The sequence below is a fragment of the Halichoerus grypus genome, chromosome 6, assembly GCF_964656455.1.
Source record: "Halichoerus grypus chromosome 6, mHalGry1.hap1.1, whole genome shotgun sequence".
NCBI lineage: Eukaryota > Metazoa > Chordata > Mammalia > Carnivora > Phocidae > Halichoerus > Halichoerus grypus.
Window position 1 is genome coordinate 7327973 of NC_135717.1, and position 11129 is coordinate 7339101.

At 56.1% G+C, this 11129-nt stretch overlaps 1 protein-coding gene across 1 annotated transcript; it reads left to right on the forward strand.

The window, feature by feature from the left end:
* The first annotated feature begins 5894 nt into the window (after positions 1-5894).
* Positions 5895-11120, forward strand: GNB2 (G protein subunit beta 2). The gene is made up of 10 exons (XM_036073365.2): positions 5895-6034; positions 8335-8480; positions 8693-8731; positions 8849-8955; positions 9313-9376; positions 9461-9623; positions 9718-9784; positions 10058-10259; positions 10348-10564; positions 10642-11120. Exons 2-10 carry the CDS (start codon positions 8424-8426, stop codon positions 10746-10748), a joined length of 1023 nt encoding a protein of 340 aa, XP_035929258.1. The 5' UTR covers positions 5895-6034; positions 8335-8423; the 3' UTR covers positions 10749-11120.
* The last annotated feature ends 9 nt before the right edge of the window (positions 11121-11129 follow it).

Genomic DNA, 11129 nt, shown 5'->3' on the forward strand with positions numbered 1-11129 from the left:
ACTGTCCCTAGCTGAAGAATAGCTGGGAGTGAAGACTCAATCTGATGCCAGAGCTGGCCACGCAGGACTGTTCAGTAAACACTGGTCCTGAGAATGTTCCTGGGAGTTTTTGAGGCTTTACTACTATTATTCATAAGTTAGGAATATGTAGTATTGTAATGAGAACTGAATTTTCCTCTAATGGTTGGTGGAAAAACTACAGCTGGCTGACTACATGACTGGACTTGATTTACCTACCAGTCAACTGTAGCCAATGTTCATGTGTCATTGTACTGTATTACGATTCTATTGTATTATGTAAGTGGATACGGTAAAATGTTATTAATATATTTCACTATCCATTCATTGATTCAGCAAACATCTTTGTGCAAGGCATGGGAATACCAAGATGCATAAGCTCTATCCCTGCTCTCAAGGGGTTTTGGTGCAGTGGGGAGCTCAGACATGCATGAAAGTGGGCGGGGAGTGGGGGCCCAAAGGAGGGAGGGGCCACCTGTTTCTGAGAGTCCAGGGAGGCTTCTGGAAGCGAAGTTCGAGCTGAATTGTGAAGGATGAATAGGGGTTCACTGGTGAACAAGGTGGGAAAGGTCTTCCACACAGAGAATAGCATGTGCAAAGTTCTAGAGACATGAACATATGTGGAGTTAGGAGCTCAGTCTTGAAGGAAGGTTGCAGATGAGCTGGTGGCACAGACTACAGTAAGGGGGAAATGAGACTGGGAAAGTGGCCAAAGACCAATTCGTTCATACCTAAACTCAATTTTTGTTTAGCAAACACAAAACATCCAATGCCTGGATGTAAAGCATTATAAGTGCTTTACAAATGTTAAGTAATTTAGCTCTTATAATGGCCTGATTATTATCCCCACTTTGTAGGGGAAACAGGCATGGGAAGATTAAGTGACTTACCCAAGGTCACTCAGCTGGTGTAAATGACAGAACTCAGATTTGAACTGTGGCGTGTGAAAAGTATTGATCCTGGGGAAAATGTTGCCTTGCTTCTATTCATTTCATAGATGTTCTCTAGGTGCCTGATAGACACCAGGAATAAAATGGCTCACATAACTTGATGTGACTCTCCTTGGGTTTAATGTCTATGCTGTAAGAAGGAGGGTTAAATAACTAATTCATCGGGGTGCCTGGGTGGCTCAGTCGTTGAGCGTCTGCCTTCGGCTCAGGTCATGGTCCCAGGGTCCTGGGATCGAGCCCCACGTCGGGCTCCTTGCTCCGCGGGAGGCCTGCTTCTCCCTCTCCCACTCCCCGTGCTTGTGTTCCCTCTCTCGCTGTCTCTCTCTCTACCAAATAAATAAATCTTTAAAAACAAAACAAAACAAAACAAATTCATCAAAATCATCTGGAGGTTCGCACACCCTCCAGGCCTACATTCAGGTTGGCCAAAGCTGAACATCTGGTAATGAGGTCAAAGGTGGTAGGGCCAGGACTCTCAGACCCCACACTTTGGAAACAATTTGGCATCTTGTGAGGGTCTCTGCCTTGCTCGGTGAGCTCTTCCCCAGTCCTCTGCCAGATAAATCAAGTATCTTGGCTTCACAGGGAGCCTCTCCCTAGTGAAGGCGGTGAGTGCCCAGAAATAAACAGTCCAGTAAAGGCTGCAATAGGAACGGGGCCAGCATTGCAGTGGGGCACAAACAACAGTGTGGTCAGGGAGGCAGTATTGAAACTAAGCCTGAGAAAATGGAACTGCATTTTCCCAGCTGATAAGGAAGTCGAACTGGAGTGGGGGTGGAAGGCATTCTGGGAGGGGACAGGACCCAGCCTGTGTGTCATGAAGTTTGGCCCTTCTCATGAGAGAAGGGCCAAACCAGTGGGGAACTACTGCACAGTTTTGAACAACAAAGTTATATGATCTAATTTGTGTTTTAGAAAGATATGTCTGGGGGCGCCTGGGTGGCTCAGTTGGTTAAGCGACTGCCTTCGGCTCAGGTCATGATCTCAGGGTCCTGGGATCGAGCCCTGCATAGGGAGCCCGCTTCTCCCTCTGACCCTCTCCCTGCTTGTGTTCCCTCTCTCGCTGTCTCTCTCTGTCAAATAAATAAATAAAATCTTTTTTTTAAAAAAAAAAGAAAGATACGTCTGGCAGCTATTTGATAGATGAATAGAGAGGAACTATCTTAGAGGCCAGGATATAGGCGAGGACCAGGGTAATAGCATTTGGCATACGGCAGAGGGGATGGATTTAAGCAATACACAAGAGGGAGCATGGACAAGATGTATCCACCAATGACACAGATTGCTAAGCTTACATCAATGGCCATCTCCCCTCTTGCTTTATTAATAATGTTTTAGCTGGGTGTATGGCTAGAGACTACATTTCCCAGCCTTCCTTGCAACTGGCCAACCTCTGAGCAGATGTTAGTGTTGTCCTTAAACAGGAAAGAACTTGTGCTTTCCACCCCACCGCCCTTCCCAATGGATGAAATTCAGATATGATTGTGGAAAGCTGCTTGGGCCACACTAGACACAGAGATGGAAGCTAGGTGTTGAGGATGGCAGAGATGCCCCCACAGTCCTGGAGGATCTATTTTAAAGTTGTCTCTTGGGGTGCCTGGGTGGCTCAGTTGGTTAAGCATCTGCCTTTGGCTCAGGTCATGATCCCAGGGTCCTGGGAACCAGCCCTGCGTCAGGGTTCCTGCTCAGCCGGGAGTCTGCTTCTTCCTCTGCCCCTCCCCACTGCTGTGCTCTCTCTCAAATAAATAAATAAAATCTTTAAAAAAAAAATAAAGTTGTCTCTTAAGCCGTCAAATTTTGGGGTCTCTTTGTTATAGCAGCTTGGCCTAAACCATAACTAGCTGACCATCTTTGGATATGGGGAATGAGGGCGTGAGAAGCTCCTGGGTGGGAGATGCTATTAACTGGGCCAAGAGATTCAGAGAAAGGGTAGGGTTGGGCAGGGTGGGGTGGGGTAGAAGAGGATTAATTTAGTTTTGAATGTGTTGAATGTGACATGTCCGTGACCACTGGTGTATAGTAAATGGTTTAAAAATCAGCTCTTCTGGAAAGGGGAGCCCTGATCTGAAGCCTTCGCCGATTTCCATGGTGTAAATACTCCCACCATGACAATTAAAAATTACTACTATCAACATGACTTCACTGAACAAGGAGTTGGGAAGAGAGGTACACATTGGGCTCTTGTGAGCTGGTGTGAACTGGCACAGCTAACTCCAGCACACCAGTGTCTGTGAGCATCCAGGTGAAGATATCCAGGCTGCCGTTGGACATACACCAAGTCTACACCGGGGGCAGGGGGACATCTGGGCTGGAGATGGAGATTTGAGAGGTATAAGCAATTCAAGGATAGTCACAGTAATGGAGGAAGTCACCAGTGAAAAAAGGAGGCTGAAGCTGGGATCCGGGGAGAAACAATGTTTACAGATGCCCAGAGGAGGAGGGGAGGACCAAGGAGAAGCCTGAGAAAGGAGAGTCAGAGGAAGGAGGAAGTGTCCCATGCCCCGTGAGAGCCAGGTTCTCCACATCTGCTCCAGGGCGCCTGCCTTCTCAGAGAAGTTGGTCATCCATTGGCCATCCCCTACCCATCTGTATCCTTCACCTCCCCCAACCCCCATCCTTCCCATTATCATCTAAAGAAGTTCCAGTAGCTCCTATCAAAACGCAAATATCTTGATTTCAAATTCTCTCACCGTACGCAGCCCCACCTTTCTACGCCCCACCCCCTCCAAGTCAAGATTCCCAGAGCTCTGACCACTTTCGTTGTCTCCATTGCCTCATTTTTTTTTTTTTTACTTACTCTCAGCCCACTGCAAGCAAAGCATTCACTCCAAGTGCTCTTGACACAAGTCACCAATGGCCTCCACGTTACTTAATCTAATGCACACTTCCCAGTCCAGGCTTGCTTCATCCCTCTGCAGCATTCAACACGGTTTGTCATTCCCTTTTTGGAACATTCTTTTCTTCTAGGTTCCAGAACTCCACATTCTCCTGATTTTCCTGTTAGCTCTCTGGCTTCTCCTTTGGCAGCTTGTTCTCCTCTGCCTGACCTCTAATGTTGGAGTTCCTCAGGGCTTGGTCTTAGGCCATCTTGTCTTTTCCTGAACCTCTCTATGACTTCATCTGCTCTAAAATGCCATTCATTCTCAAGGCTCTATTCCAATTCATATTCTTCTGTTGAGCCCCAGACCTGCTTTGACAGCCACCTTCTGAATATTCTTCTTTGCACTTCTCCTAGGCACTACAAACCTAACATGTCCCAACTTAAAACTTTTGATCTTCCTCCCCAAATGTGTCCCCTCCCAAATGTTCTGCTCTTTGCAAATGGCACTTCCAAGCCACCAGCGCTAATTGTCATTTCAATGATCATCTACCATCGGTCTCCTCTGTAGATTGTGACCTCCCTGCAGGTAGAGGAAGGGTGCACGTGTTCATGGCTGTATCCTCAGTGCCTAGGACCCTGTCTCGTACATCACTGAGACTAAGTGAATGTTTGCTGAATGAGTTAAAACAAAGAAGCATATTAGCCAAAAGTGAGAGGAAAAGTGAAGCCAAAAGTGAGAGGAAGCAGTGTCAGATGCCCTACAGAGATTAACAAAATCGGGTTCTAGTCCTAGGCTGCCAGTTTTCTAAGTGACTTTTGGGAAGTCACTTTGCCCATCTGTAGATTGACAGGAAATTGAAGAAAATTATCCGAAAGGTCCCTTCCAAATTCTAATGCCTAATTGACATCTATCATCTCCTGCTAAAATATCATCAAACTGGTAAGTGCACATAAATGGGATTTGTGCATAACGAAGAATATGACTTTGGTTTCTTATTTTCTTAAAAAATATATATTGTGCTTTGAACGCTTTTTGTAATGCCTTTAACGGAGGCTACAAGACGTTGTCTGTTTCGATACTTTCACTTTTAAATTGGGTAAGGACTCAGTGAAGGCTGTTCATTGACTTGAACCTTCCAGAGCATTTTCACAACCTGTCAGAATCTCGTAACACTCCAACGTGACTCGCAGGGCAGGCAGCAGTCAACACTCATTTTACAGAGGTGGAAACTAAGGCCTATGCTTACATTCTCAGTCCTTCACAGGGATGGTCCACGGGAGCGTTCCTCAAGAGGCTAGTACTGATATTACTGCACAGTTAAGTCGCTAAAGCTGCCTTGGTTCGTATCTCAACTCTGCAGTCCTGGGAACCCGTTTCCACTACTATAAAATGGGGACAACTCTAGTACCGAAATTCACAGCACTGTCGTGAGGATTAAGTAAGTACGGAACTCAATAAATACGAGTTGTTGTTGTTACAGTGTCACGCACTCCGGTAGACTTCTACAAAAGCCCAGTGGGCAACGCTGGGGAACTTTCCGGGCACGACTCTTCTCACCATTGCCAGGTTCAGGGGCCCGCACCATTCCTCGGGGACTTTCACAAGAGCAGCTCTCTCCCTCTGCCGCGCCAGGGCCGCCGGTCCCGTCCCGCGCGGGCCGGGATCTCTCCAGCTCGGTCCCAGCCCGTGGAGGGGCGTGGTCTCACCGGGTACAGGGGCGTGCTGAACCAAGAACTGGGGCGTCAAGCTCTCCTGCCCAGTCTGGAGCCGCCCAATCCGGGAGGGTAGGTCACGTGACCAGCGAGCTTTTTTTTTTTTTTTTTTTTTTTTTCTTCCCCCCCCCTCCCCTCCCCTATGCCGGTACCACCTCTGTCAGTCCCAGGGGGGATGTCTTGCTCCTTTTCGGGAAGCAAAGCATTTATTTTGGTCCTTTTTGCGTCGAAATCGTGTGGTGTGCTATCTTTGTTGTGACGGAGTCAATCCTTGCCTCTTAAGGGGTCTTTTATCTTCCGGCGTCCCCCCACTAACGAGTTGGTCTCGCCCAGCCGGGCCCTGGGCGCGGCGGCGACGGCCGCGTCACTGGCGGGCGGGATCCCTCCGCTCTGGGGAGAGCAGCGCTGGACGGTTGAGTTGGGGTGACTGAGGAAATCCATCCGCGTCGCCGCCGCTGCCGCCTCCGCCGCGGAGGAAGACAGGACCTCCCGCGCCCCTCTAGCGACCCTTCGCAGAATCCCACCGCCACAGGTACCTCCGCTGACAAAAGAAGTCCTCCTCTCCCCCAGCCCCAAATTCCCGTGGGAGAACCTCTCTTCCTTCTGTCTCCCCGGTCTGGCCTCTTGGGAGCGGACGTAGCACCCCAGACCTCCCCTCCCTTCCTCTGGCTCCGTCGCTCCCAAACCCGGAAGGGGAACTGGGGGGACCCTCGTCCCCAATAATGCACGCGCTCCCTGCACCGTCAGGGGCATTTTGCCTCACCCTAGACTCCATCCCAGCCTTTCCTGCCTCTTGCTCCCTGAGAAGTTGGGGGGCCAAATTCCGGGCTTCCTCTAGGCCCCGTCCCGCCCCCTTTCCCCCATCACCACCCTCCCGTTTGCCCCTGGGTAGCACCCCTCGTGTCCTCCCATTTTGCACCCATGCCGGCATTCGCCTTGCAAAACTCCAGAATCCTCAGACAGGCAGGCAAGGCCGCGAGGCCACCCTTCCCTTCGCCTCCACCCTCCCCTCGATTTGGGTTCTGTCCGTGTTTTCTGGCCCCCTTACCCTAGGCCGGAGACCTCGGCACCCTGTTCCCCCTACTAGCCCTAACCCCAAGCCCAGCTCCCCGGGACGCCCTCATCCCACGCCTAGCTTTCTTTTGGGCAAAATGGAGGTCGTGGGGGCCGGAGGGCCAGGCCCACTGCGCTTCGCAGCGCGGCACCGGCCCGCGCCTTCCAGCTGCCAGATCCGGGACCCTCCCATGTCCCCTCCCCTTCGCCCCGCCAGACCTGCGGAGGCGGTGGCACCCCCATTTCTCCTTAGGGCCTCGGATGCTGTATGCCCAGAATCCGGGGGCCGCCGAGGGGGCCCTGGAGGGTGATGGGGACTGAGGGCTGGAAGCGTCGCCCCCGCCCCCAGCGGCTTCCTCCCGGCCTGCTTCCTTCTGCCCCTGGCCTCTGGCGTTGCCGCTCGGCCTGGGCTGCTGGCAGCTGGAAGGAAGGGGCTTTGTCCGGAGCTGGGGACGTGGAGTGGGAGACTCTGCCCGCCCCGCCCCGGCTCCCCGCTTTTTTGGAGGGGCATCCCCCGGCGCTAGCGTAGAAAGCTGAACTGGCAGAGGGGAAATGTCAGTGGGGAAGAGGAACGCCCAGGGCCTGGGGGAAGTGGGAGCTGGGTGGGGGAACGTCTGGGTCGGCAGAGTGCAGTGAGCATGGCCAGAGCACACAGGTGTCCAGGGAGGGGGGCAGGACTCCGGGCCCTGGAGCGGAGCCAGCCAGGCCCCTGGGGCCCCGGCGCGCGGAGCTCGGAGGCTGGGCTCCTGGGGTGCCGAGGGCGCAGGGCCGGGCCGCTTGGGGCCGCCAGCCCGCCCGCCGGCCCGCGTCTGGGAGAGAGCGGCTCCGCGCCTCGGGGCCGGGGACCTCTCCTCGGAGCACTAATTACCCGAGAGCGGCTCCCACGGGCTTTCTGCGGGCGCGCCGGGGCGGGCGGCCTCGGCGCTGGAGGGAGCAGCGGCTTGGGCTGCCTTCCCCGCCACCCTCCCCTCCGCCCGCGGGGGGCGGCTAATGGGGCGCAGCCGGCCCGGGGATTATCCGGGGTGAGCCGTCCCGAACCTATTAGTGCCAATCGGCTTTCCCAAATCCTGTAAACAGCCACCCTGGCCGGTTCTGGGTCGGGGCGGGAGGCTGGGTCGGGCGGGGGCGATGGGGCCGGGGGTGGGGTCACCCACCCTACAGGTCTCTGCCGTGGATGCGGTTGCCTTGGCAACAGGGCTAGGGTGGGGGCACTTCACCAATGAGGTGCTCTTAGTCCGGGTGACGGTTGCCTAGGCAACCCCACGAACAGCCCAGCTTCCCCCTCTGGTCTCTCCCCCACCCCAGTCGAAGCTGGGGGTGTGTGTGGAGGGTGTGCGGCGTGTGGGGGTGAATTTAAAGAGGCACCGCCCCTTTTAAAATTAGGTGCTAGGAGGGCGGTGCCTGTGCGGGCCCGGGCAGACGCCAGGTCTGTTTTCGAAGGGACTCTCCCCGCCCCCTCCCCCCGTCCCCCCCTTCAGTTCCTGCCGCGGGTGTCCCGCCCGGGCTGCTGTCCGAGGGAGGGGTTTCCCCTGCGCTTCCTCTTGCACTTCCCGCTCCGTTTCCGGGGGGCGGGAGGAAGATTGGGGAAGTCAGCTGTAACTGGGCAACATCCCTCCTGTGCCAGAGACCCCCATTCTGCCGGGGGGACCGCGGCCACCGCTGCTGTCCCCTCCCCCTCCTCCGACCGGCGCTTACCCCTTCCGGGCCGCGCTTCAACCCCGCCTTTTCCCCCTTCTTCCCCGGCGGCCTTGGGCCTGACGTCAGCCCTGCATCCCCCAGGCCTCGGGCCAGCGGCGAGGAGCTGTCTCCCCCAGCCCCCGTCCCGCGGCCCCCAGCCGCCCCCAACCCCGCCCCACGGGCCCGGCGCCATGAGTGAGCTGGAGCAACTGAGACAGGAGGCTGAGCAGCTCCGGAACCAGATCCGGGTGAGAGGGCCTGGCTGCTGGGCTGGGGAGGCAGAGCGGGCAGGGCCAGGTGGCCTGCATGTACTGACTTGGTGGGTGGTGGATTTTTGTGTGTGTGGCTACCCTAGTCTCTCACTGTCTCCTCCTCTCCACTCCTCTGTCACCTCTTTTCCCTGCCTCCTCCTCCCCCTCTCCTCCTGCCTCTTTCTGATGGGCTCTGCCATCTCTTCTAGGATGCCCGAAAAGCATGTGGGGATTCAACACTGACCCAGGTGAGATGAATCCAGGGCCCAACCTGGGGTTTAGGGAAGGAGCAAGGGTTTGAGGCATACTGCTTGGTGGGCCATGCCGCCTGAGCCTCCCTGAGCCCATTCTGCCTCTACCTCCAGATCACAGCTGGGCTGGACCCAGTGGGGAGAATCCAGATGAGGACACGGAGGACCCTCCGTGGGCACCTGGCAAAAATCTATGCCATGCACTGGGGGACAGACTCAAGGTGTGTGTGTGTGTGTGTGTGTTTGTGTGTGTGTGTGTGTGTGTGTGTGTGTGGTTGGGGCCGTGTGCTGAGCTTTTGTGTTTGCCCTGGGCTGAGTTTCTAGCAGGCAGAGGGGGGCAGGGGTCGCAGCCTCGCCGATCTGGTGGGATGAACGGGATGCCTATGTTGCTGAGCGTGTTTGGGAAGACAGTGACCCCCAGAGAGCCCCAGGGGGTGGGAAACAGGACCGTACTGGCAGCTCCTGGGAGTGGTCTCGGAGGGCCTCCCACCGGCTGAGAGAGGAGGAAAGGTGTCCTGTCTCCAGAGGGAGCCTCACACCTTGACCCCTCTGCCTCTCCCCCGCCACTTTTTTAATAGGCTGCTGGTCAGCGCCTCCCAGGACGGGAAGCTCATCATTTGGGACAGCTATACCACCAACAAGGTAGAGGTGGTGCCTGAGGCTGGATGGGGTGGGGCCGCGGGCCCTGGCTGGCTCTGACCCTGGGCACTGCCCCCTTCTCTCCAGGTCCATGCCATCCCTCTGCGCTCCTCCTGGGTCATGACCTGTGCCTATGCGCCCTCAGGGAACTTTGTGGCCTGTGGAGGGCTGGACAACATCTGCTCCATCTACAGCCTCAAGACCCGCGAGGGCAATGTCCGGGTCAGCCGGGAGCTGCCTGGCCACACCGGTGAGAGGGACCTGGCAGGGCTCGGGCGCTGTTGCGGGGGGAGGGGCCGTGCTGCCCGCCCGGAGAGACTCGGCTGACCAGCCCCTTTCCCCAGGGTACCTGTCGTGCTGCCGCTTCCTGGATGACAACCAAATTATCACCAGCTCCGGGGACACCACCTGGTGAGGCCCTGCCAGGGCTAGGTAGTCGGGGCTCACCTATACTTCCTGCCTGGGGTGCCCCTGCCTTGGTGCTTAGCATGTAGCACGTGCCCTGAGCGAGCAGGGGCCTTCTGAACACTTCGCCTCCCTTGCCTGTGACCCAGTGGCTCCGTGTGCCCCTTCCTTTGTAGGTTCTGTCAGGGCTGGGCTCACATCGGGGAGAGGACGGCAGAGGACAGGGAGTCTGTCCTGTACCCCTCTGTGATCCCTTCCTTCTTTCTGTTGTCTCTCCAGTGCCCTGTGGGACATTGAGACAGGCCAGCAGACAGTGGGTTTTGCTGGGCACAGTGGAGATGTGATGTCCCTGTCACTGGCCCCTGATGGCCGCACCTTTGTGTCCGGTGCCTGTGACGCCTCCATCAAGCTGTGGGACGTGCGGGATTCCATGTGCCGACAGACCTTCATCGGCCACGAGTCGGACATCAATGCCGTGGCGGTAAGTTCTGGGTCGAGCCGGGCTGGCCTGCCTGCCAGGCTCCCGGCTCTGTTGTGCCCTCATCTGGCTCGGGGCCTGTGTCCTGCAGTTCTTCCCCAACGGCTACGCCTTCACCACTGGCTCGGACGACGCCACGTGCCGCCTCTTCGACCTGCGGGCTGACCAGGAGCTGCTCATGTACTCCCACGACAACATCATCTGCGGCATCACCTCCGTGGCCTTCTCCCGCAGCGGCCGGCTGCTGCTCGCCGGCTACGACGACTTCAACTGCAACATCTGGGACGCCATGAAGGGCGACCGCGCAGGTGCGTGCTGGGCGCTGGGGAGGGCGGGGCGGGGAGGGGGGCCGGGGAGCCTGGGTTCTGATGGTCCTTCCTCACAGGTGTCCTCGCCGGCCACGACAACCGTGTGAGCTGCCTCGGGGTCACCGATGATGGCATGGCTGTGGCCACAGGCTCCTGGGACTCCTTCCTCAAGATCTGGAACTAACAGCTACCACCCTGCTGGGCCCAGGCCAAGAGGGGCCCTGCCCATGCCCACACTACAGGCCGGGAGCTTTGGGGCTGGGTGCACACCAAGCCTCCCTCCCCGGGCCACGGGGCCTTGGGTCCCTGCTCCCCTACCCAGGTTTGGTTCCTCCCGGGGGCCCCCACTGTCAAGAATAAGATGGGGATAGAATGGGGGAAGAGGAGGGGCAGAAAGCCCTCATCCTTTTGCTGCCCTGGGGTTAGGGCCTTGTCCCTCTGGAGGGCCAGAGGCAGGAGGTAGAAACTCCAGGGGCTGGCTTTTTTAAAACTGGTTTAATTTTAATTTTTATTATATTTTCAGTTTTTCCATAAAGGAACCAATTCCAACTCTGTACCTGGTCTC

Coding starts and splice junctions, on each gene's coding strand:
- GNB2 (XM_036073365.2), top strand. CDS start 8,424: ATGAGTGAGCTGGAGCAACTGAGACAGGAGGCTGAGCAGCTCCGGAAC. Junction 9,377..9,460: donor ACAGCTATACCACCAACAAG/GTAGAGGTGGTG, acceptor CCTTCTCTCCAG/GTCCATGCCATCCCTCTGCG. Junction 10,565..10,641: donor CATGAAGGGCGACCGCGCAG/GTGCGTGCTGGG, acceptor CCTTCCTCACAG/GTGTCCTCGCCGGCCACGAC.